At 46.9% G+C, this 24,957-nt stretch overlaps 1 protein-coding gene across 6 annotated transcripts in view; it reads right to left on the bottom strand.

The window, feature by feature from the left end:
* Positions 1–8,798: 8,798 nt before the first annotated feature.
* The window catches only part of LARP1 (La ribonucleoprotein 1, translational regulator), a 145,287-nt gene continuing 129,128 nt past the window's right edge, over positions 8,799–24,957 (bottom strand). For all 6 annotated transcript variants that reach the window (XM_063928359.1, XM_063928360.1, XM_063928361.1 and 3 more), the window contains 7 exons: positions 21,936–22,141; positions 21,174–21,280; positions 20,769–20,926; positions 20,535–20,679; positions 20,254–20,363; positions 20,016–20,143; positions 8,799–12,417 (listed from right to left, as the gene is read on the bottom strand). In XM_063928359.1, coding sequence (XP_063784429.1) covers positions 12,211–12,417; positions 20,016–20,143; positions 20,254–20,363; positions 20,535–20,679; positions 20,769–20,926; positions 21,174–21,280; positions 21,936–22,141 — 1,061 coding nt within the window. In that variant the 3' untranslated portion in view covers positions 8,799–12,210. The remainder of the gene's footprint in view (positions 12,418–20,015; positions 20,144–20,253; positions 20,364–20,534; positions 20,680–20,768; positions 20,927–21,173; positions 21,281–21,935; positions 22,142–24,957) is intronic.

The raw sequence follows: 24,957 nt of genomic DNA, 5'->3' as shown, positions 1-24,957 counted from the left end.
ACCACTCTGATGAGATTATCAATGCCTGGGCTGTTAAAATCATCACTATCTGACTGCTGGTCCACATCGCCCTCCTCACCCTCATCTTGCGCAGTGAGGTCTGGCATGGAATCGTCAGAATGCAACATAGCAGAAACTGGTAAATCATAAGACATATGAAATTTATCCCGTCTACCCAAAATGGATTTGGAGCTTTCCCAAGGCTTAGAGGCCTCCGGTAGTTCTGGCGGTCTCACCCTAGACTCAGATCATGCCGCTTCCCGCTCTTGTCGAGCGGCAGCCAATTCTGATTGCAACCCAGCCAGTACATTGGCTAGCATTTCCCATGGAGGGTCCGGGGAGGAAACTGGCTTTAAAACCGGAGCAGAAATTGTATTCGTAGCTGAATTCACAAAACATTCTTTACATGTGGTAGATCCATCCGGTAACACACTGTTACAGACATTGCAGTGAAACTGCTTTTTAGTTTTTGCAGGTGTCTTACTCATTATGCAGACAGACAACACAATACGCAAAAACAGACAACTTGCACGACTCAGTAAAATAATACTAAGGTGTGTGTGATATATATATGTGGCCAAGTGCAGTACACGTACCAGACCTGTGAAATGTGATCCCAAATTCCCACTAACACCCCTGCGCCTCCGGTGGAGTAGAGATGTAGGACAGGAACGTTCTGGAATCACAACAGGAAGAACAGGAAGCATGGTTAAAATGGCCCCCATGCCATGCTTAAACTTATAATCACAGTACAGGTTATAATGTTTTAAAACAGATATATAACCTGGGATAGTGTTAACAAAAGCCTAATAGTCTATGCTTTTCTATATAATCTATGCAACCTAGCATACTGCTGCTGATTCCCCCCCCGTGTGCTCCGTGTACTGGAACACCAGGCACATCTAAAAGGGTCCGGGGAGCGGGTAGCGGTAGCCGGCCAGCGGGAGCCAGGGAGCGCGCTCCATAGAGCCGTGAAGCGGCTCTATGAATGAAAGAACATGCGGCCGGTGCGGCTCTGAGCGGCGGGGCATTAAGCAGCGGCGGCGCTCTCAGAAACAGTGTCCCCACACAGCGGGGCGGCAGCGTGAGCTGACCGCCCCGTCCTCCAACATACCTGGACTCCTGTGGTGAGGCTATGACGGGGCTTCTCTGCAAGCACCGTCCAGCCTTTTCTGCTGGTAGTCTGCTCTTAGCTGCGAGGGTGCTCTTTAGTGAGGACCGACACGCCACAGCTACTTGTAGCAGCTTCCACTATCCCGAACCCTCGCCTTTTGGAAGGGGGGAAGGGATGTGGAGAAAGTGAAAAAATCAAAATCAAAAATAATAGGATTTTGGTACTTACCAGGTAAATCCTTTTCTTTGAATCCATAGGGGGCACTGGAGTACTCTTGGGAAATGGACGGCTTCCGCAGGAAACAGGGCACTGAATATTTAAATTTAGAACTCTCCACCCCTCCATATCCCCGAGTACCTCAGTGTTTTTTACTGAGCCGAACAGGAACTATAGAGAGGTTGACAATGGAGAATTACATATAACATAACGGACAACAACAAAGGTGACACATAACGTTACTGACAACTAAACAGTTGACACCATAACCGATAGAACCTTATAATTTGAACCAGTCGGTGAAAATGTGTTACCATAAGATCCCCTGAGCTTAATACAAACCAGGTAAAACTGCTCTGGGTGGGCGTCCAGTGCCCCCTATGGATTCAAAGAAAAGGATTTACCTGGTAAGTACCAAAATCCTATTTTCTTTTTCATCCACTAGGGGTCACTGGAGTACTCTTGGGACGTACCAAAGCTTCCACCGTGGGCGGGAGAGCTGTTTGACACCTGTAACACTAGGCGGCCAAAGCTAGATGCTGATGCCGCAAACGTATCAAACTTGTAAAAGCGCACAAACGTGTGCACTGAAGACCATGTAGCCGCACGGCAAAGCTGCGTCGTAAAAGCTCCCCGACCAGCTGGCCATGAAGTTCCCACAGAACCTGTGGGATGAGCTATTACTGATGTAGGCGACTGTAACCTAGCCTTAAGGTAAGCCTGACGTATAGTCAGTTTTATCCATCGGGATAAGGTCTGCTGAGAAGCTGGCCAACCCCACTTGGCAGCATCATAGAGAACAAACAACGTATCCGTATTACGAACTGTAGACGTTCGGGACACAAACGCGTAATGCGCGTACCACATTCAGAGTTCCAGAATGTGCTGTCAACACAGGAACTACTATTGGTTGATTGATGTGAAGAGATGACACTACCTTTGGTAAGAAAACGGGATTCGTCCGAAGTTCCGCTCTGTCATCAGGAAACACCAAATACGGTGGCTTGCATGACAAGGCACCCAAATCTGAAACACGCCTTGCCGAAGCTAAGGCTAGAAGAAAAAATTGTCTTCCAAGTGAGAAACTTTATATCCACTTGCTGTAAGGGTTCAAAATATGAAGACTGTAATAAATGTAAAACCAGATTCAAGTCCCATGGCGCTGTAGGTGGAATGACTGGAGGCTGTACTCTGAGGACACCTTGTAGAAAAGCGTGTACCGACGGCAATAGAGCCAGTTGTCTTTGAAAATAAATTGACAACGCAGATACCTGCACCTTTAGTATAGATAAACGCAGTCCTCCATCTAACCCCGCCTGCAAAAATAACAAAAGACGGGATAACTTGAAAGATGTCGGAAAACTTCCGAGCTTCACACCAACCTATATAGGCACGCCAAATTCTGTAATAATGAGCTGCCGTAACCGGCTTCCTAGCTCGTAACATGGTTGGTATAACCGATACTGTAATGCCCTCTCTTCTTAAGAGGGCGGTCTCAACAGCCACCCCGTCAGACGCAGCCGCGCTAAATCGGGGTAAAAGAACGGACCCTGTTGTAACAGGTCTGGACGTAGTAGGAGCGGCCAAGGATCGTCTGCAAGTAGTCCGCGGAGATCCGAGAACCAAGCTCTCCGAGACCAATGAGGCATCACTAGTATGACTGTGACAGACTCTCTTTTGATCCGTTTTAGCAACTGAGAGAGCAGCGGAAAACGGTGGAAACAGATACACGAGGCTGTACGGCCACGCGATTGTGAGAGCATCCACCGCCACTGCCCTTGGATCTCTCGTTCTGGACACTTACTGGGGCGTTTGTAATTGTGGCGAGGTGCCATCAGGTCCACCTGAGGGTAACCCCACCTGTGGACCAACATGTGAAACACCTCTGGATTCAATGCCCAGTCTCCTGGATGAAAATCCCGACGGTTGAGATCATCCGCCTCGCAGTTGTCCACTCCCGGAATGACAATATCACCTGGTGGTATTCTGGGCAATTGAGGATTCGAGCTACTTACCGCATTGCCATGCGGCTTCTCGTTCCTCCCAGGTTGTTGATGTATGCGACTGCCGTCGCGTTGTCTGACTGCACTTGGACAGTCTGAGAGCGAAGCATGTAGTGCATTGTAAATTGCTGTCTATAAATGTCCTGGAACTCCGTGCAATCTGTCGTGATCCGCCTAGAGACTCTGTCGCTGACCATTTTAAACTACAACTCCCCAACTTCTGAGACTCTCGCCCAGAGTAGAGACACCGTCGCCCCTGGCGACAACCTCACCCTGTGGGGAATCTGCCTATGCGAGGGCTACCACTGCTGTTGAAATGAACGCGAGTGAAAACTTCCGAACTGAAGCGCTTCGAAAACCACCACCATTGTTCCTAATAGGCGAATACACAAATGTACCGATAGTGTGATTGGCTTGAGCACTAATTGTACCAGATGGCGTATAATCTGTACTTTCTGGTGTAGTAGGTAAATTCTTTGATTTACCGTATTTGGAATCATACCTAGGAATTGAAGTCGTTGAGACGGAATTAGATGCGATTTCTTGAAGTTGACACTGCAACCGTGGTGTACGTTAGCAGCGCAAGTAGGAAGAGCATCTGTCGAGACGGAGCTCTTATGAGCAGATCGTCTAAGTACGGAACAATTGTCACTGCCAGAGATCTGAAATGAGTTATCATCACAAACATCACTTTGGTGAATACCCCAGGCGCTGACGAGAGGCCAAACGGTAGAGCCTGAAACTGTTAATAGTTGTGGCGTATTGCAAAACGCAAGAACCTCTGATGAGGTGACCAAACCGGAATGTGTAAGTACGCATCCCGGAGATCAAACGCAATCATGCAATCTTGTGGCTCCAAATCTGCAAATACTGACCGCAGAAATTGCATCTTCAATCTGTAGTAAGTGACTTACTGATTGAGACTGTGACGGAGCCCTCCGGCTTCGGTACCACAAACAGACGTGAATAATAACCCTAACCTTGTTGGTGTACCAGGCCTGGAATTAAAAACTGCTGAATCCAGCAGAGACTGAATGGCAACCTGCCAAAACGCCTTCTTGTCGTCCGACAGAGGCAGTCCTGTCTTGAAAAAATGCAGTGGCGGGAGACAGCTTTCTTTTAACACTAAATAGCGGATACATCCATCAGTGGATGTCTGGAATCCCGGCAAATGTAACGTCTGAAGACGCGCTCCCACAATTGGAAATCCGAAATGGCCTGGGAGGCCGTCAAGCCACTGGCTTGTTGGTGACTTTAGCGCCCTGGCGTTACAAGGCGTGGCTGTACCACAGCCTTGACAGGACTGAAGTCTAAAGGATTTGAACGCCGGACCAGAGTATTTCCGTCTTGGTACCGGTGGAGGCAATGGCAGGAAACTAGACTGTGTCCCCCCCCCCCCCCGCCTCTGACTCCGCTTGCGAAAAACGCAGCCAGAGAACTTGTCGTGCTGTAACTAGCGACGATGAAAGGCGAGAAGCGAGCTAACAGCCGGCAGCAGAAGCTGTACATAGATACTTGGCAGCTTCTCAAATTTGATTAACGATAAGTATAACGTGATCGTCATTGTTTCCATACAAAGAGCGCCTTAGTGACCCAAATCTATCTTACGTCTGAAGGGTCTTTATAAGGTTTGACACAGACGAATCCACCAATGGCGGATTCTCCAATGTAGATGTCACTGTGTGGAAACGGGTTAATAGACTTAAATCTGTGAGGTATAGAACGGGTTATTCGCTTATTTCTACTAACATCTTAGTAAGATAACCTAAATAAGAAGCCCATTGGAGATCTCTGTCGTTTAGTAAATACGACTGATTATATGTTAGAGGCTCCTTAGTCTCTGTAAACTTCAGCAACTGACGCACTGGTCATTATCAATGTCTGGGCTGTCAAAAACCGCACTGACTGCTGGTCTTTCCCTCCTCACCCTTATTTAACGCCGTGAGGTTTGGCATAGAATTGTCAGACTGCAACATAGCAGAAACGGTTAAATTATAAGACCAATTAAATTAATACCCTGTTACCCAAAGTGAAGTTGGACTTTTGCAACGGCTGAGACTCCTCCGTTAGATTTGGCGGTCTTCTTCGAACGGTGGCCAATTCTAATTGCAACCCAGCCATTACATGTGCGTAACATAGGAATGAAACCGGGTTCTGGAGTGGAAACCTACAAAATATACGGAACTTGTGGTAGATTCATGTACAGACATTGCAGTAAAACTTCCTTTTTAGTCTTTGCTGGTGCCGTACTCATTATGCAGACAGACAACCCAATAAACAAAGACAGAGACTTGCACGACTGAGTAAATCACTTAAGGTGTGTAATATACATATATATATGGCCGAAGTGCATTCACATGGCCAGCCTATATAAAACCTGAAGCAAAAATTCCCACTAACACCCCTGCGCCTCCGGTGGAGTAGAGATGTAGGACAGGAACGTTCTGGAATTAGAAACGGGAAGAAAACAGGAAGCATGGTTAAAATGGCCCCCATGCCATTGCTTACACTGATAATCACAGTACAGGTTTCAATACATGCCTCCAGTGTTAATATAGGCTCAATAGTCTATTATACAGTGATAATCACAGGCAGGTTACAATACATGCCTCCTGACTGCAGATTAATATAGGCTCTCTATTAATATCTATAGATATGGCAGCCTGTCATACAGGCTATTCTTCCCCATTATGTAATCAGCCATGTCCCTCCCTTCCCCCTGTACTCCCTGTAGCGCTGTGTCTCAGCGGGGAGCGTTGCCGGGAAGCTCATTGCAGGGAGGCGAGGGACACTTATTGCAGAGCAGCGGAGGTCGGCTGGCCGGAGCGGCGCGTAGCGGCTTCCGGCGTCGCTAGCCGAGCTGCGGCGGTTCCCCTCTCAGCGCTGGCATCTTGCCATACAGCGCTGACGGAGCGGCTGGGGCGGGCGGCTGTATGAGCGGCGGGTGCGGGCGGCATGACAACACGGACCCCACACAGCGGGGCGGCAGCCTGCGCTGACCGCCCCGTTCCCCCCCAGCATACCTTGTTGTAGGGAGCGCTGCGACGGGGCTTCTATCTGTAAGCTCCGTCCAGCTTTTCAGTTCATGGCTGCGACGGGGCTTCTATCTGTAAGCTCCGTCCAGCTTTTGCAGTAGGCAGTGGGCTGCGTGTGGCTGTGAGGGTGCTCTTTGTGAAGACCGACACGCCATGCTCTCCGTGCAGCGTCACTATCCCGGACCCATGTTTTTACAGAAACTGGGAAGGGATGTGCTAAATGCAAAAGGAAAAATAAAAAATTAATAAAATATTCAACTAAGTGTGGGAACTCCACACAAGCCTTGTTAGTGCTGTGAGCACAGAAAAAACACTGAGGTACTCGGGGATATGAAGGGGTGGAGAGTTCTAAATTTAAATATTCAGTGCCCTGTTTCCTGCGGAAGCCGTCCATATCCCAAGAGTACTCCAGTGACCCCTAGTGGATGAAAAAGAAATAAAAATATATTCAAAAGAAGTGTGGATGAGCCACACAAGCCTGTTGCTACGATGAGCACAGAAAAAACACTGAGGTACTCTGGGATATGGAGGGGTGGAGTGTTCTAAATTTAAATATTCAGTGCCCTGTTCCTGCGGAAGCCGTCCATATCACAAGAGTACTCCAGTGACCCCTTGTGGATGAAAAAGAAACACCCTTTTTTGACAACCTAGATACAGAAGCGTCCGCTATAGGTGGGTTTTCCCACTTCTTTCTATCCACTTCAGGAAAAGCAATGAGAATTCTTTTAGGGATCTGGAATTTTCTCTCTGGGTTTTCCAAGTACTTTTCAAACAAAGAGTTTAACTCCTTAGAAGCAGGGAAGGTCAGCAAGGATTTCTTATTTAAGGTGTTAGACTCCTCTGTCTGCTCAGGTACCTTCTCAGTAATATGCAAAACATCCCTAATGGCATCAATCATTAGTTGCACCCCTTTAGCAAGGGTTGCATTGCCCCCCCCCCCCCCCGCATATCCCCATCACCGTTCCCTGTATCAGTCAGTATCCGTGTCAGCTTGCATTATCTGGGCAAGTGTACATTTTTGTGGGTATGTAGGTGGGTTTTTAGACAAAGAAATGGGGGCTGAATACATCATATCCTCCACAGATTCTCAAAAACTGCATCTCTTTTTCAGTATGTGACATCCTTGTTGAAATCTGGGACATCATCCCCTGTAAAGAATCCACACATGCGGGTTCGGATTCAGAAGGCTGAGAAACTATATTGCAGTCTTGAGTACAAGGAATAGACTCCTCAGGAGAAGATAAACATTCTGCAGCACAGGACACATAGACCTTAGACATGGTAATGTGGGATATGTACACTTACACACACAGGAAAATGTTAGACACAGTTTACCCCAGAGTACCTTCAGAGAGTCACAGAGTATAAGGAGACAGCCAACCCGAGCCCTTGTAGGCTGTTCTGATAAAAGCCCGGCGCTAACTAGTTAACCTTAAATAGGGTGGCTAGTACTGTTATCACACCCCCGTCTATAACACCCTGGTACCGCAGAGGTATTGTTGGAGTTATGTGGAGGGCAGCGCTCCCTGTCAGCGTCCTGTCTTATGATCTGCAGGGAAAAAATGGCGGTGGTGAGTGCTGGATCTGCTCTGAGAGGAAGCCCCGCCCACTGTAAAGGCGCGTGGCTTCCAGCACCTATTCTTTATACTGGCCTGAGGTTTTTTGTGTGTGTTAACAGCGGGATTAGCCCCTGTAAACTAATGTGACCAGTGTAGGGTTAATGCGCTGGCTCAGGACACCCCTCCAGCGCAACATGTACATGTTGCTGAGCCTTCCAGGAGCGCAGTTTGTCAGAGCTGTGCTCCAACCCTTGTGCCGCCATACCAGCCGGCGACCCGCTAATCGGGACGCCGGCGCTGTACTCACCACTCTTCTGGCTCTGTTAGGGGGTGGCGGCCGTGCTGCGGTAGTGGGCAGTCACCTCGTGGGCTTGCGATCATTTCCCTCAGGAGCTCAGTGTCCTGTCAGCAGAGTAGAGAACCATTAACTCTAAGTTGGTTCCTACTCCCCTCCTAAGTCCTACGAAGCAGGGAGACTGTTGCCAGCAGCCTTCCTGTAAAATAAACTCTAGAAATAAAAAACCAAGAGAACTCCTAGGAGCTCCCCTAGCTGTGACCGGCTCCTCTGGGCACATTTTCTAAACAGAGTCTGGTAGGAGGGGCCAGCCCTAAACTCTTAAAGTGCCAGTGGCTCCTAGTGGACCAGTCTATACCCTATGGTACTAAATGGAACCCAAGCATCCTCTAGGACGTAAGAAGTAAATTATTCTCAAAACAGTGATTTAAGTTTAACTATTTTGTGCGTAGGGGCTGGCAAGTCACGCTGGACCTGAAGTAATACAAATTCCCCAGCACAAATGATCTAGTTCAGTCACTGAAAACCCTTCTAAGATGTAAAAATTAAGAAAAATAATTCAAAATAACTGCAACATAGAATTGGTCTTTAAGTTTTTATTTTATACATTTTTTTTGTATTAAAAAGGAAAAAGTAGAATTACCACAAATTACCATGACTAAAGCACAGCTATAAAGCAAATCATAAACGCAATAAGAATGGATACTCTGAATAATATTAATGTTATAATACAAGCGCTCATTCAAGTATTTTACATTTTATATATATTTCTTTCTTTTTTTATTTTTTTTTTTTAAAGGTTTTAAAATTTTTCTTCTGTACTCTTATGATTTATTGGAGTATAACGGGCAAGATTATGTACTTGTAGCATTCCATGTTGGGAGGCAGCAGCTTGCATGGATTAAGTCAAATCAGTGACCTTTGCGTGTGTGGTATTTCAGTGTTGAAAAGGGATTTGTGAGGGGGGGTAATTGGGATTATTTAAGAAGCCAAGTGCATGATGCTTTGAGAATGAGTCTAAGGCCCAAAGCGTTGTGAAACCTAGAACGTCTGAACATGTGCTCACTCTCTGTCAACATCTGGGAGCCAAAAAATAAAAATAAAAAATAATAATTGTCAGAATGCATCAACTACGTGTCTTTTTTTGGAGGAGAAAGCTAAAATTCAGAAAATTGTATGAAGAAGTTCCTGTGCTGACGCTAGGTAGCCTGGTACCGTTATAGAGTGAAGGTCACCAGTACTAAAGAAATTAAAAGTTTCTTATAAGGAGCAACAAGGTGAGGAAATTTTTAATTCCTTCCATTTGCCTAATGCCAAATACAAATCAAGGGAGGAGCAGTTTAAGCCAAAAAACTGCAGTCAAATTTCCAACATAAAAACAAGACGTAGGCTAGGGAAAAAAAAGGATGCGAGCAGCTATCATGTCTGAAATATATATATAATATTTATATCTCTATACATATTAGGAGATATAAGTTCCTTATCACAAACAGACCCCAAAACCACATTTTGGGCTACGATTACCCTTTCCTCTGCATTCAATATAAATGAAGGAGGCGGTATTGAGAGGTTTTCTTAAAGCACCATCAAGATGTCTTTGAAAGGATTCCAAGATCTCTTCCCACACCTGTACTCCCCTCCCCCCCCCCAGTGGACCACGCTACTATAAAAAGTAGGGAGAAATGGCATGCTGGCAACTAAACACCAGCAATGGTGATTGCTTTGGGTGAATTCATTTTTAACAGCAGGCAAAATAAAGGGAACCATTAGCATTTGTTATGTAATCAACAAAAAAGTATTTCCTTAAGGATCCAGCCCTAAATTTATTTGATGCAATCAAACCATATTGCATGAATATCGACTTTGTACTTGTTGAGGGACAGGGGTAAAAACAATTAAACCAAAGAAAAAACAACCACCTCCAGCGTGATTCAATCCAGCAACTGCTGATGCACAAAGAGGTTCTTCTAGCTTGCCATTAAAGCATACCTGTTGCCAAAAGGCAGCGGGGCAGCCATTCTGTGGGCTAAATCAATATTTAGCCTATCAATTCCCTCAGTGCACCATGATAGTGATTTTACCAATGCCTAATTCATTGACTGGGTGCATTACGAAGAATTTTGGCTCCACCTATAAAATGGCTGCATTCTTTTGCATGCAGGAGGCAGGTATATTTTAACCATCACTAAATGGAGATCACTTTTATAAAAGGTTAATGGTGAAACAAAGGCTTATGGGTCATCTCTCTACATGAACAGCTCAAGGCATCTTTGCCTTGGTCATCACAACTATATTACCCTATACTTAGGGTACCCTGGCCACCTTACACCTTTCCCTGACTCTCCCTATATAATGCAATGAAAATTCTCCGTGCACGAAATGGCAGTATAGGTCATGCCGCTACACAAAAAATAAAAACATTTTTACCTTTTTTTTTTTTAACTTCTCTCAGGTATCCATAGTGTGAGTGTTAACACCACATTCTTACTTCAATTTGAGAACCAAGGCCTTACTTACTAAACCGTGGCAGTGATTATGGCTAACCAGTCAAAATGGGTCTGTTTATTGGTGCTCTAAACTCACACCTAACCTACAAAGACGCCAGGTCGTACAATGTAGGATCACCATGCTAGCCACCATGCCAACATTTGGTAGAATTAAGCCCTGTAGATGCCCAAAGACACAGCAGATGCAAAAACTATATATATATATATATATATATATATATATATATATATATATAAAAAAAATACAGATAAGATAACCTTAAATCCATACGTCCCACAAAGAAGTGAAGGGAAAGGGGGGTTAAAAAAAAAAAAAAAAAAAAGTTCTCTCTGCATTTACTGGAACATAGTTTTATAAATGCCCAGAAACGCACTGGGCGGGGGGTAAGCAAACATGAAGAAATCATCTCCGTTGAAATAAGTGGCAGTGATGAGAGGAACAAAAAAATCAAGCCAAAAAAACCCCCAAAACTGCTTGCTTGTCGTCACCGATCTGCAGTCCTTGTTTTTATTGGCTGCCACCATATCTGAAAAGAAGGTCAGCTCGCTGCGAGTTTCAAGGTTACAATAAGGCAACTTTTTGTACTGTTTGCTTTGTCATTTCCTAGTATAACTTTAAGGGGAAAGTAAAGGCAGTCATTTTTTGTTTTTACGTGTTTTTTTTCCTTTTTTTTATATGCATCCATAGTTTTTTTTTCTGTAGTTATCTTTCACAGTCTGAAGTAACAATAAAACAAAAAAAATAAAAATATATATATATATCTTTAAAAATAAAAGAAATGAACGCAGGGCTGTTGTGAAAGTGGTGAGCTGTGTGTAAAGGTGTTCAATGATCATGCTGTGGGAAGAAATCAAGCCAAGAGAAACTTTGTCACCAAGTGGACAGCCAGTCCCTCTACATTGCGTCCAGGAGAGGAATCGATCGCAACCACCCACACACCAGGTGGACCCCAGGTGGCTTCAAAGCACTTGATTGTTTTCTTTTGCCAGTGATGATATTTTGTCCTTCCAAGCCTGTAACAGCCAGTCCAGCAATCAGCAGAGATGAGTCCTGCACTCAATCCACCACCCAGAGTGCCCCTGCTCAGAGGGGAGGGTAGCAATTTCAATAATTTAAAAGAACGAAAAGGAAAATAAAAAAACAAAAATTCTCCCTCCCAACTCGAGCCCCTTCCACCAGGTTCCTGCTAAAAGAAAAATAAAAAAATAAAAAAGAAGGGAGAGCCTAAAATTTTATACCCCTAAGCAAACTAAGATTTTCTTCCTTTTTTTGGGTATAAGCAATGCCACCCTTACAGGAAAGCCGCGGGAACAGTCAGTCTGCTCCAAAACATGGAGTCTCTGCTTTTTGTAGAATGAAAGCCCGTGAGATGTGGCGGGGAGCCCATTCTGTTTGTGAACCACAAATTCATCGCACATCCAGGAATTCACCCTTGTGTTCCCTCCCCCAAAACAATCATTCTTTTCCAATGTAATCCGCTTTACTTCCCCCCTCCTGGTGTTTGGGAATCCAATGTAGCAAATGAGGGGTGGCTATGTCCTTTGGCGTCCTCCTTTGTTGGGTTATGGGATGAAGCTTGGGCCTGATGAGTGGATCCTTTGCTGGAAGACTGAGAAGGGTATCTTTTTCTGCCCTCGCCTGTTGATGAATGGCGCCTTCGGGATCCTCCATCCTCTCCCATTGGTGGCTGAAAAGGAAGGGGTTTGAAAAATGTATTAGTTACACAATCACCATGAGCAAGTCTACAGATACAGTGGTTAGTGGCATACAATCTCTACAAAAGCCTTGTACCACTCTTGCCCTCGTAAACAGCAGCTATTGGACATCACTGAGCTACAGAAAAATGTCTGCCTTCCCTGCTTGTACAAGACAAGTGTTGTAAGATCTCTTGCCCCAGAACAGTAGTGGAAAAAAGACAAATTCACAATACATGTGGCTATTGGGGCAAAAAATATTAAAAAAAGAACAAAACGATATTTCTCCTTCATCCACTAGGGGACACTGGAGCACAGTTACAATGGGGAAATAGTAGGCATTAACTGGGAGCTGGCACTATAAAACTCTTATACTGTGGCTATCTCCTCCCCTACTATGTCTCCCCTCCAAGCCAGTCTTTGTTTTGTGCCCAAGGGAGCTGGTCACTCTTGGGTTCTCTCTTAAGAATTTTTTTTTTCTTTTCTTTCTTCACAGACTGGCAGCTCTGCCTCTGCCAGTCTGCACCGCGGGAGCTGCCGGCGGGGTCCCATCACAGCTGCGTGCAGCTCGGGATGGTCCCCGGCTGAAGGAGACACTGGCTCTCCGGAGCTGGCCGGACATCGCTGCGTGTGGCACGTGTCGGGGACGTTCAGTCAGCGGTGAGTATTGTGGCAGGACACCGCTGCGTGCGGCGCGTGTCGGGGCCACTCCATCAGTCAGCAGCAGCGGTGGTATGAAAGAGCTTGTACTATTAAATAGTCACTCATTTTTAGGTCTGGGGAAGCTCACTGCTTAAATTACTTTTTATGCAGAGTTGTTGAAAAGACACAGCCGCGGCTTCTCCCCGCGCTGGTCTTAGGCGGCTCACATCCCCCTAATCTCCGGCCGCTCCCCGGCCTCTGCTCACTTTCACTCAAACCCCCTTCCCCCCAGCGCGGCTCACGGAGCCGGCAAGGAGATACCGCTGGAGGCAAGCAGCAAGTTCAAATCTGGCGCCATTATGGGAGGGGGCGGAGCTTAATCCAGCTCTGTACCGCCGGGCTCAGCGCGCGCTGGCAGCCATTTTACAATGCTGCAGCGCGGAGAAGGGGACAATCGGAGGCACAGTGAGCTGTTTCAGTGGGGACAGGGGGCAAACTAGAGTGGCACCTGTAGTTTGTGTATAGTGACCTTACTCTGCACAGTAACGTGCAGGATTAATAGGGCTGCTGTGGCTGCGCTTCTCCCTGCTCCCCCTGCCTATTGCTGTGTGTGTGTGTGTGTGTGTGTGTGTGTGTGGGGGAGTGTGACAGGTGCTGCCATGGCTGGAAAGGGTTCAAGTGTTCTGTAAAGTTCACCCAGGGACAGTCTGATAATTCCCTTTTATGTGAGGATTGTGGGTCAGAGCCTTCTGCGCAGCCCTCATCAGAACCCCAGAGCACCCGTTTGGACAACACAGCTTACAGAGGTTATGTCCCTGATGACTGGGGTACTGAAGGCTTCTCGGGAAGAGAGAGAGAGGCGGCCCGGTTCCGACAGCTTGTCCTGGTACCGGAGCCTGAACCAGCATGGGCTATTTCCCTAGCGAAATCAGTTGAAAGGCTCTCTAGGGCCATAATCCCTTCCCAACACCGTCCTTTAGTCCCCCCCCACAGGCTTCTAAAAAGAGATTGCTAGCCTCTGTGTTGCAGGAATCAGACGATGATATGCCTCAATTAGATGAGGCGGTGGTAGATATACAGGATACTGACGACGATCAGGTGTACGAGGACTCTGAACCAGTAGCTCAGGGTATTGAGGCTCTTATTACTGCTATTCGCTCAGTTTTACAGGTGGAGGAGACGGAGCAGGACGCCTTACGCCCTTCAAGGTTTGGCACCAACCAATGCCTGCCAGTGACCTTTCCAGTTTCGTAGGAGCTAGATGCGCTCATAACAGCAGCCTGGAAACATCCAGATGCGAAGTTTCAGGTATCAAGGAAAATTTTGTCTTCCTATCCTTTTCCCGTAGATAGCCGGAAACGCTAGGAAACCTCTCCGATTGTGGATCCTTCGGTGTCTCATCTGTCCAAGAAGACTGTTCTGCCGGTTCCTGGAGAGACTTCGCTGAAGGAAGCATCGGCTAGGAAGTTGGAAACCACCTTGAAGACTATTTACTCGGCGGCGGGGGTGTTACATCGCCTGGCGCAGGTAGGTTGTTGGGTCAACAATGCGATGGAAGCTTGGGCGGAGCAATTGTCCTCTGGAATTTGTGAGGATTTGCCAGCGGATCAGCTGATACAGTTGGTGGAACACAATCGTGAACCAGCCCTTTATCTTTGCGAGGCTTCCAAGGACATCTGTATCCTTAGGGCTAGGATTTCCGCTTTAGCAATTTCGGCCCGCAGAGCTCTCTGGCTGCGGCAGTGGCAGGCGGATACGGAGTCCAAAAGGGCAGCAGAAGTGTTGCCCTTTACGGGAGAGGTCCTGTTCGGTAAGGATCTGGATGCCTAGATTTCTCAGGCCACTGGAGGTAAGTTGACTTATCTTCCTTCTGCTGCTCCAGCCCCTCGCAGGCCATATAGGGGTCCCTCCTTTCGTGCCCCTTCCAGGTTTCGAGGACAGGCCAGGGGAGGAGCTTCCGCCTCCCGTGGCCATAGGGGTAGAGGTTCCACAGCCTTAACCCAGTAAGAGGTTAAGTCCTCCACCACTACCACCGCATGACGGGCTTCCCTCCCACCTGGGAGACCACAGGGTGGGAGCTTGTCTGTGGGATTTCAGGGAGGTCTGGGTACAGTCCTGTCCAGATGCTTGGGTCAGGGATCTCATCATTTGCAGTTACAAGCTCAACTTTCAAGGACGACCGCCCCAGTGGTTTTTTACCACGTGTTTACCAGTTTCCGACAACAGAAGAGTTGCTTACAGGCAGCGGTCCAGAAGCTTCTATCCGCAAAGGTACTGATCCCTATTTTCTCTCATCATCGGAAGCAGGGCTATTACTCAAGCCTGTTTCTCGTACCGAAGCCGGACGGCTCGGTCAGGCCAATCCTGAACTTGAGGGATCTCAATCCGTATTTGTGGGTATTCAAGTTCAAGATGGAGTCCCTCCAGTCTATTATTGCGGGGTTGGAGCAAAACGAGATTCTGGCGTCCTTAGACATCAAGGATGCATACTTGCATGTTCCCATTTGGCCTCCTCATCAGGCTTTTCTCCGGGGCGCGATACGGGACGCTCATTTCCAGGCCCTTCCGTTCGGTCTCTCTTCTGCTCCCAGAGTGTTCACAAATGTCATGGCGGTCATGATGGCCCTACTTCGGAAGCAGGGTGTGACGATTGTTCCCTATCTGGACGATCTGCTAATAAAGGCACGCTCGGCAGACCTGTTACTTCAGAATATCCGGATAACGCAGGAGCTTCTGATTCGGCACGGGTGGATCCTGAACTTCCCGAAGTCTCACCTATGCCCCTCACAACGGTTGCTGTTTTTGGGGATGATTCTCGACACGGTCCGTCAGAAGGTTTTCCTTCCTCAGGACAAGATCCTGTCTCTGCAGACACTGGTAAGGTCGGTACTTCGACACAGTTAGGTGTCAGTGTATCTGTGCATTCGCCTTCTGGGAAAGATGGTAGCGGCATTCAAAGCTCTTCCACTCTCGACTGCTTCAGCTGTGTCTTCTCCATCAGTGGTCAGGATCTCATCTGTTCCTTCATCAGCGGGTGACGCCATCTCCAAAGGCACGGTTGTCACTCCTCTGGTGGCTCCAGTCGGCACATCTGTTGGAAGGAAGGCGGTTCGGCGTGTGGGATTGGACTCTCACCACAGACGCAAGTCTGCGAGGCTGGGGGGCAGTGACCCTCGAACATCGGTTTTAAGGGGCGCTGGTCGATTCACGAATCCGCTCTCCCCATAAACATTCTCGAACTACGGGCAGTATACAACGCCCTACTTCAGGCACATTACCTGCTGCGCGGTCGAGCGGTCAGAGTTCAGTCCGACAACGCCACGACGGTAGCGTACATCAACTGTCAGGGCGGCACTCGCAGCCGTGCGGCAATGAGGGAGGTCACCAACATCCTTCTCTGGGCGGAGGAGTATGCTCTGTTCTTCTCTGCGATATTCATTCCAGGAGTGGACTATTGGGAAGCCGATCATCTCAGCCGACAGGACATGCACCCAGGAGAGTGGTCATTCCATCCCCAGGTGTTTTCTCAGCTGGTCCGCCGGTGGGGAAAACGACAGATCGACGTCATGGCGTCCCGCCTGAACCATCAGCTGCCTCTTTATTACTCTCGAATGAGGGACCCGGCGGCGGCGGGCGTGGATGCCTTCACGGCTCCTTGGAATTTTCGGATCGTTTACCTCTTTCCTCCTCCTTCCCCGCTGTTGCCTCGGGTTCTGCAACGCATCAAGAGAGAAAACGCTCTGGTCCTCCTGGTGGCTCCAGATTGGCCACGCAGGGCTTGGTACTCCACCCTACACCTGTTGTCAGTAGCCGAGCCTTGGCCCCTGCCACTACGGGACGATCTACTACAACAGGGTCCTTTTCTTTATCCAGGCTACGTTTGACGGCGTGGCTGTTGAGAAGGCCATCTTGAAAAGGAAGGGGATTCCTCGTACGGTTATACCTACTATGCTTCGGGCTAGAAAGTCAGTCACATCGTCTCACTACTACCGCATTTGGAAGGCTTATGTAGCCTGGTGTGAACATCGAGAATTTTCTCCTTCAGTTTTTCGCTTGGCCCGCCTTCTCAGTTTTTTGCAGGCGGGTTTCTCGGCAGTCTTAAGACTGGGTTCACTAAAGGTGCAGATCTCTGCTCTTTCGGTTTTCTTCCAGAAGAAGTTAGCCTTGCTGCCGGAAGTTCAGACTTTTTCAGGGGGTTCTACGAATACAGCCTCCCTTTCGCCCTCTGACAGCACCATGGGACCTCAATCTGGTCCTTTCTTTTCTGCAGTCTTCGTCGTTTGAGCCTCTGGAGTCAGTGGAGATGAAATATCTAACCTGGAAGGTGGTCCTTCTCCTGGCTCTGGCCAGAAGGGTGTCGGAACTTGGGGCTCTCTCTTGTCGACCTCCTTACCTGGTGTTTCATGCGGATAGGGCCGAGCTCCGTACTCGCATGTCTTTTCTACCTATGGTGGTGTCTGAATTTCACATCAATCAGCCACTTGTGGTTCCGGCCCTCTCGGTGGACTCTCCGGATTCGATATCATTGGACGTTGTCAGGGTGCTCAAGATCTATGTGGATAGGACTTTGGCTATTCGGAAGTCCGACTCTTTATTTGTTCTATACAATGCTGCCCGCCGTGGTTGTCCGGCTTCTAAGCAGACTTTGTCACGATGGATTCGGCTGACCATCAGACAAGCTTATTTGGCAGCTTCTCGGGAACCTGAGTCTTCAATTTCAGCGCACTCTACGCGCTCTTTGGGGCCTTCGCGGGCGGCTGCCCGTGGGGTCTCCATGACTACTTTATGTTGGGCGGCTACTTGGTCGGGCCGACATACGTGTCAAATTCTACAGGTTTGACACTTTTGTGGCCTCTGCATCACAGTTTGGCCGAGCGGTTTTACAGGACTCTCGGCGCTCTCCCTCCCGTCTTGGGAGCTCTGGGACGTCCCCATTGTAACTGCGCTCCAGTGGCCCCTAGTGGATGAAGGATAAATCAGGATTTTGGTACTTAACGGTAAATCCATTTCTCCTATTCCACAGGGGACACTGGAGGATCTTTATGGTAGGGTAAAGATTGATGACAAGTGGAGGCGGGGCACTTTAAATTCTTTCGAATTGTGACTGGCTCCTCCCCTCTATGACCTACCTCCAGATCAGTTTAGAAAATGTGCTCGAGGGAGCCGGACCTCTCTCTCTGTGCTTCTCCAGAGAAATCTTCAATAACTCTGAGGACAGACAGGCAGCCTACTGCTCCTGCCTGTCTGCATCGTGGGAGCTACTGGAGGGACCCTATCACAGTTTCTTTAAACTGCAGTCAGGGTTCTCTGGGGTGCGTTCAGAGCTGCATGCAGCTGTTAGAATCCCCTTAGCCAGTGCCCATTCGGTCAGCAAGGCAGGAGGGCGAGTAGAACCCAGGGCCATTTACATAGAAGCATGTTTGAATTAGGGACCATAATGGAGGGGGCGGAGCTACGCGCCGCACGGCTTCTTCCTTTGGTTATTCCCCGCACAATGCTCTCACCACGAGGCAGTAGCCATCTTCCTGAGCGGTGACAGCTGTAACGGGGTGTTCTGGTAGAGTGTGTTACTGTGGGATTGTAGTGTTGATAAAAGTTTGTGTAGATAAGATGCCAGTGCATTTACACCTATAGCTGTATCAGCGCTCATAGGGCATATGTGGCTTCTCCTTCCCTCTAATTAGTTTAACTGTTTCCTTTCTGTCTTTTTCTCACTTGACAAGATGACAGACAGAAGCACTTCTTTTAAAGCTTCAATCATGTAAAAGGTGCAACACAAAATGTACCCAACAGACAGATGTCATATTTTGAGGCTTGTGAGGATGTTCCATCTGCAGAGCCTACTACAGTACTACAAGATTCCACTTCAGCATGGCTATCACAGCTAACTGGGGTTATGTCTGACCTTTCTGCAGAACTGGCTGCTTCTTGCAAGGATAGGGAGGCAGACAGAACGCAGATTCAGATGTCAGAACCAGAGTGGGCACAGAATTTAGCTAAGTCAGTGGAAGCACAGACTAAAACCATGGGTTTAGCTAAATCTCCTACTTCTTTTAATCCACAAATGTGTTCAAAGAAGAGACTATTTTCTCTAGTATTACAGTCTGATGAATCCGACCCAGAGGATATGCCCACATTGGAAGAAAAGGAGGATTTACATACGGACTTAGTTCAGGATGAAGCAGAGAATGAACAAGAAGGCTTAGACGCACTAATCTTAGCAGTGCATCAGGTTTTACAGGTTTCGGAATCAGACCCGACTCCTCCTCAACCTTCCTTTTTCAATATTACCTTTCTAGCTTCAACAGAACTAGATGACCATTTAGGTCCGGCATGGAAAAATCCTGATAGAAAGTTTCAAGTGACACGCAGACTTCTGCTTTCTTCTCCCTTCCCTGAGGAAAATAGAGTTAAGTGGGAAACCCCACCTCTGGTAGATCCTTCTCTATCTAGATTACCTAAGAAGATTATTCTACCGGAAGCAGGTGCTACCTCGTTAAAAGAACAAGCAGATCGCAGGTTAGAAACTAATCTGAAGTCGATTTATTCGGCAGCAGGATTGCTTCTTCATCCTACTCTTGTAGGTCTATGGGTAAATAAAGCTGTAGAAGCCTAGGCAGAACAATTGGTAGCTGCTTTACAATCTGGTCTCTCCACAGATCATCTAATTACACTGGCGGAACATATACGGAGTGTGCAGGGTATTTGGGAGAAGCATCTAAAGATGCAGGAACTATTGGATCCAAGATACCCCGGTTTCCCTTAGTGGATGAAGGAGGAAAAAAACTATTTCAGTCTGCCATGGAGAAGAGGATCAAGGTGGCCAAACTTTTTGAAGAACTTTTTGACAAAGTACCGTACTCTACACCACCAAACAGTAGACAACAGGCACATTTGGATACAATGTTTTGCAATATCCTGGTAAAAGCCATCAAACTACATTACTTACATCGACTCTGAAATCCTCTAGCCGGCGGAACTTGCTCAGGTATTCCTGCAGCTTTGGATCAATGTCCAGGTGTTTGGCTTTGGAATATTTCAAGAAGGCCCAAAATTTTTCAAGTCCGTATAGCTGACCTTTAGTAAGAACAAGACAGCGATTACATTATGGGTGGAAGCAGCAAAATGGCATCTATTTAAAAAACCCTAAACCACTAGTAAAAATAAGGTGGGAAGGAAAAAATTACCAGTTTCATAGTCCCTTCTGGTCTCTTCCTGAAAGTCTCGGAAAATGTCCACCCGGAACTTCTTCTCTAGACCGTAGCTGTAATATCGGAAAAGGCACTCCAATCCGTACCTTTAAGGAAAACGTAAGTGTTACACCACGAAGTACAAAAACGCCTGGGTTTTATCACCTCAGGACGCCTCCTGTGTGATGGAGTACACATGAAAACTATAACAAATCTGCCTTGCTCATCTACTTTATTAAAGAAATTATAAAATGATGACCCAACTAGCAGATACCGACCTGTATCCTTCCTTCCCGTCCTCCACAGCAAGCTGTCGAAATTCTTCATACATTTTCTTGTTGAAGTGATCTCGGAGGAAGAAAGACCAGAAACGGAAGAGGGTGTTCATTTCCTGGGACTGGCCGATGCCTAGCCGTTTCCTCTCTGGGGTGGGTGTGGAAAATAAATGTAATTGTTGCACAGAACAGACTACACAAATCAAATCAGAGGTGCATGCACTTGGCACACCTTACCATTAAGGCAACGTCGGCGGTACTTGTGGTAAACGTGTTGTGTAAATCCATTCTCCTTCAGTAACTCATGGGAAGGATGCTGGAACTTTGGCAGAGATTGAGGTGTACATCCATAGTTGCTCAAGGCTGGTGCCCCCTCCGATGGACTGGCGTTCGAGCTGCAACAAAAACAAAAAAACAACCAACAAATAAGAAAACAACCTTTACAGTGAACTTGTTGCCTACATGACATAGACAATGAAGACATAACCTATCAGCTTCAAGCTATAAATTACCCAACAGTCTATAAAATTAGGTAGAAGCTGATTGGCTTCTATGGACAACTTAATTTATCCTCTTTAGGAGGTTGGATACAATTGTTCCACTATTGCCCTATACAACCTGTTGCGAACACACGTGTCTTACCTCACAGACGCAGTTCGTGGCCGGTGTTCTCTTGAGTCCATCACCCACCCAACGTGGCATTCCATGGGTGGGTTAGAACTGTGACGCGTTTTCCTCTTTCGCGGCGTCTGCCAACATAAAGCATGCATGATGGTTTAGCTATTGGGAAGCAGCTTCTTTCTTTATTTAATACATTTAATAGACAAATGGGATTGTGCTTTTATTAGCAAATGAATAGAGATACATCAAACCCTATGAAAACAAGTTGCCCATAGCAACCAGCTTCTAGCCTATAAAATGATAGCTAATTGGTTGCTATTGGCAACTTCACCTGTCCTCTTTAAAGGTTTGATACATCTCTACCTAAGCGATAGATGTTTTCACACTATGACACATCTATAGGTCGTCCAGATGTCCTTCAATTTATAGAACCTGGATTATCTGTAGGTTCAATTGTACATTGCAGCAAGCATTGTACATGTAAATGAAATAGGTAGATCAGTCCCAGGAATTTAAACACCATCCTGCTCTGATAAGAGGAGACATCCTGGCTTGTGTGTTTGGGTAAAATTAGTACTGATCCGACCACCTCCTATTTGCATCAGTGTGGATGAGAGAGATAAGAAGGGTTAACCCGCTAGTAAAAAAAACCAAAAAAAAACCCAACACAAATTCCCATAGCATGTAGCATGCCTGTGTTTAATACACAGTGCACAGCCAAATGGAGTCACTATGTATACGTAGCCCAGCGCCTACAAAGCATGGAAAAGGGATAAGCCTTACCTTTGCGTCAATCGTCCTGCCCTCTTTCACTACAGGGTAAAACCGAGGAGTCAGCGTCGGGTCTTTCAGCCTGGGCGTTCGTGGTGTGCGTGGAGTCCGAGCGTTACGGTAATTTGGGGATTCAGGGACAGTGGTTGGTAAGGACCTGGCAATGGTGGAAGGTTCAGGAGCACCAAATAACTTGTTAGCCAAGGCATCTGTGGGAACTGTGGGAGAACCAGGTGGACAATAAGAAGTATGCACTAGAATGTAGACAGCAGATAAAGGTGGAGAAGTCTGGTCTACATTCCTATATATTGTCTCAGTAGCAGAACTAGCCAATGCACAGCTATTAAGCAGAATATAACAAATCAACGGGTCTATTCATGAAGCAGTGAAAAGTGTGGAGAAGTGAGCCAGTGGCGAAGTTGCCTATGGCAACCAATCAGCAATGACGTAACATTTATAATTTGCATACTAAACAATTTTACGGAGCAGCCAATTGGCTGCCATAGGCAACTTCTCCACAGACTCACTTCGAGTCTTTTCACTGCTTCATGAATAGACACCATTCAAGAGTCGTCTCCTGGCACCAATGTCTGAAAAACATCTACACAAGAAAGGCTATCTAGACATACCTGGGTGGTGGCTTGATAAATATTATAGCTAAATGTTGCTTTTCCTGCATGCGTGAAAAAATGATTTTAATTACCTACCTGTAAATCCTTTTCTCGTAGTCCATAAGGAATATTGGGGAAACGTAGTACAATGGTATAGACGGGGTCAAAAGGAGCCGGTACACTTTAAATTGGGTGTGCTGGCTCCTCCCCTCTATGCCCCCTCCCACAGGCAGTTATAGGTAAAACAGTGCCCAAAGGAGAAAGGACATACATGAGAGAAGGAACATAATAACAATGAGTGGTGAGATTTATACACCAGCATACCACAAACATACAAACAGCAACTGCTGAACAGCAGCAACAGCTGAACAGGTAACCACATAAAGAGAACCTGCAGAAAAGTCAACGCATTGAGGCGGGCGCCCAATATCCCTTATGAACTACGAGAAAAGGATTTACAAGTAGGTAATTAAAATCCTATTTTCTCTAGCATCCATAAGGGATATTGGGGAGACTTAGGGGTCTATTTACAAAACCTTGAATGGAGATAAAGTGGATGGAGATAAAGTCCCAACCAACCAGCTACTAACTGTCATTTTTCAAACGGCTGGTACTTTATCTCCATGCAAGGCTTAGTAAATAGACCTGTTAGTACGACGTCCCAAAGCTTCCAGAACAGGCGGGAATGTGCGGAGACTGCTGCAGAGCCGCCTGCCCAAACTGGATATCCTCTTTGGCCAGGGTATTAAACTTGTAGAACTTAACAAAAAAAGTGTTCTTCCTTGACCAGCTAGCAGCTCGGCATAGTTGCAAGGCCAAGACTACACGGGCAGCCGCCCAGAAAGAAGCCCACCGATCTTGTAGAGTGGACCTTCAGAGACTTAGGAACAGGTAAGGCTGCCGACACAGGCCTGTTGGATAGTAAGCCTAAGCCAACGAGCAATGGACTGCTTCGAAGCAGGACAACCCTTTTTGATGCGCATCATAGAGCATGAACAAGGAATCCGTCTTTCTGATCCGAGCCCTTCGCTTGACATAGATCTTCAAGGCTCGCACAGCATCCAATGCCTTCGGAGGAGCAGAAAAGTGTCAGAACTTGACGGAACCACAATAGGTTGATTCAGGTGAAACACAGAGGCAACCTTCGGCAGGAACTGCTGCATAGCCCTGAGCTCCGCTCTGTCCTCGTAAAAGACCAAGTAGGGACGTTTACACGATAAGGTCCCAAATTCTGAGATACATCTAGCAGAAGCCAGGGCCAGCAACATCACAGTCTTCCACGTGAGGTACTTGTCTTCTACAGTCAGCAGAGGTTCAAACCAGGAGTACTGTAGAAATTCCAACACCACATTCAAATCCCAGGGTGCCGTAGGCACAAAAGGAGGTTGTATGTGGAGCAACCCTTGCAAGAAGGTTTGAACTTCTGGCAACACTGCCAATTTCTTCTGAAAGAAAATTGAGCGCGCTGAAATCTGGACCTTAATGGAACCCAGACGGAAGCCCTTATCCACACCAGCCTGCAGGAAACTTAAGAAATGTCCCAAGTGGAACTCTGCAGGCGGATAATAGGATTTTGGTACTTACCAGGTAAATCCTTTTCTTTGAATCCATAGGTGGCACTGGAGTACTCTTGGGATATGGACGGCTTCCGCAGGAACAGGGCACTGAATATTTAAATTTAGAACACTCCACCCCTCCATATCCCAGAGTACCTCAGTGTTTTTTACTGAGCCGAACAGGAGCTATAGAGAGGTTGACAATGGAGAATTACATATAACATAACGGACAACAATGAAGTTGACACATAACGTTACTGACAACTAAACAGTTGACACCATAACCGATAGAACTTGATAATTTGAACCAGTCGGTGAGAGTGTGTTACCATAAGATCCCCTGAACTTACCACAAACCAGGTAAAACTGCTCTGGGTGGGCGTCCAGTGCCCCCTATGGATTCAAAGAAAAGGATTTACCTGGTAAGTACCAAAATCCTATTTTCTTTTTCATCCACTAGGGGTCACTGGAGTACTCTTGGGACGTACCAAAGCTACCCCCTTGGGCGGGAGAGCTGTTTGGCACCTGTAACACTAGGCGGCCAAAGCTAGATGCTGATGCCGCAAATGTATTAAACTTGTAAAAGTGCACAAACGTGTGCACTGATGACCATGTAGCCGCACGGCAAAGCTGCGTCGTAGAAGCTTCACGACCAGCTGCCCATGAAGTTCCCACAGAACGTGTGGAATGAGCTGTTACTGATGTAGGCGGGTGTAACCTAGCATGAAGGTAAGCCTGACGTATAGTCAGTTTTATCCATCTGGATAAGGTCTGCTTAGAAGCTGGCCAACCCATCTTGGCAGCATCATAGAGAACAAACAACGTATCCGTCTTACGAACTGTAGATGTTCGGGATACATAAACGCG

This window comes from Pseudophryne corroboree, chromosome 6 (genome assembly GCF_028390025.1).
Source record: "Pseudophryne corroboree isolate aPseCor3 chromosome 6, aPseCor3.hap2, whole genome shotgun sequence".
NCBI lineage: Eukaryota > Metazoa > Chordata > Amphibia > Anura > Myobatrachidae > Pseudophryne > Pseudophryne corroboree.
Note: the sequence above shows the minus strand (reverse complement) of the source record. Positions and strands in the feature narration are given on the sequence as shown.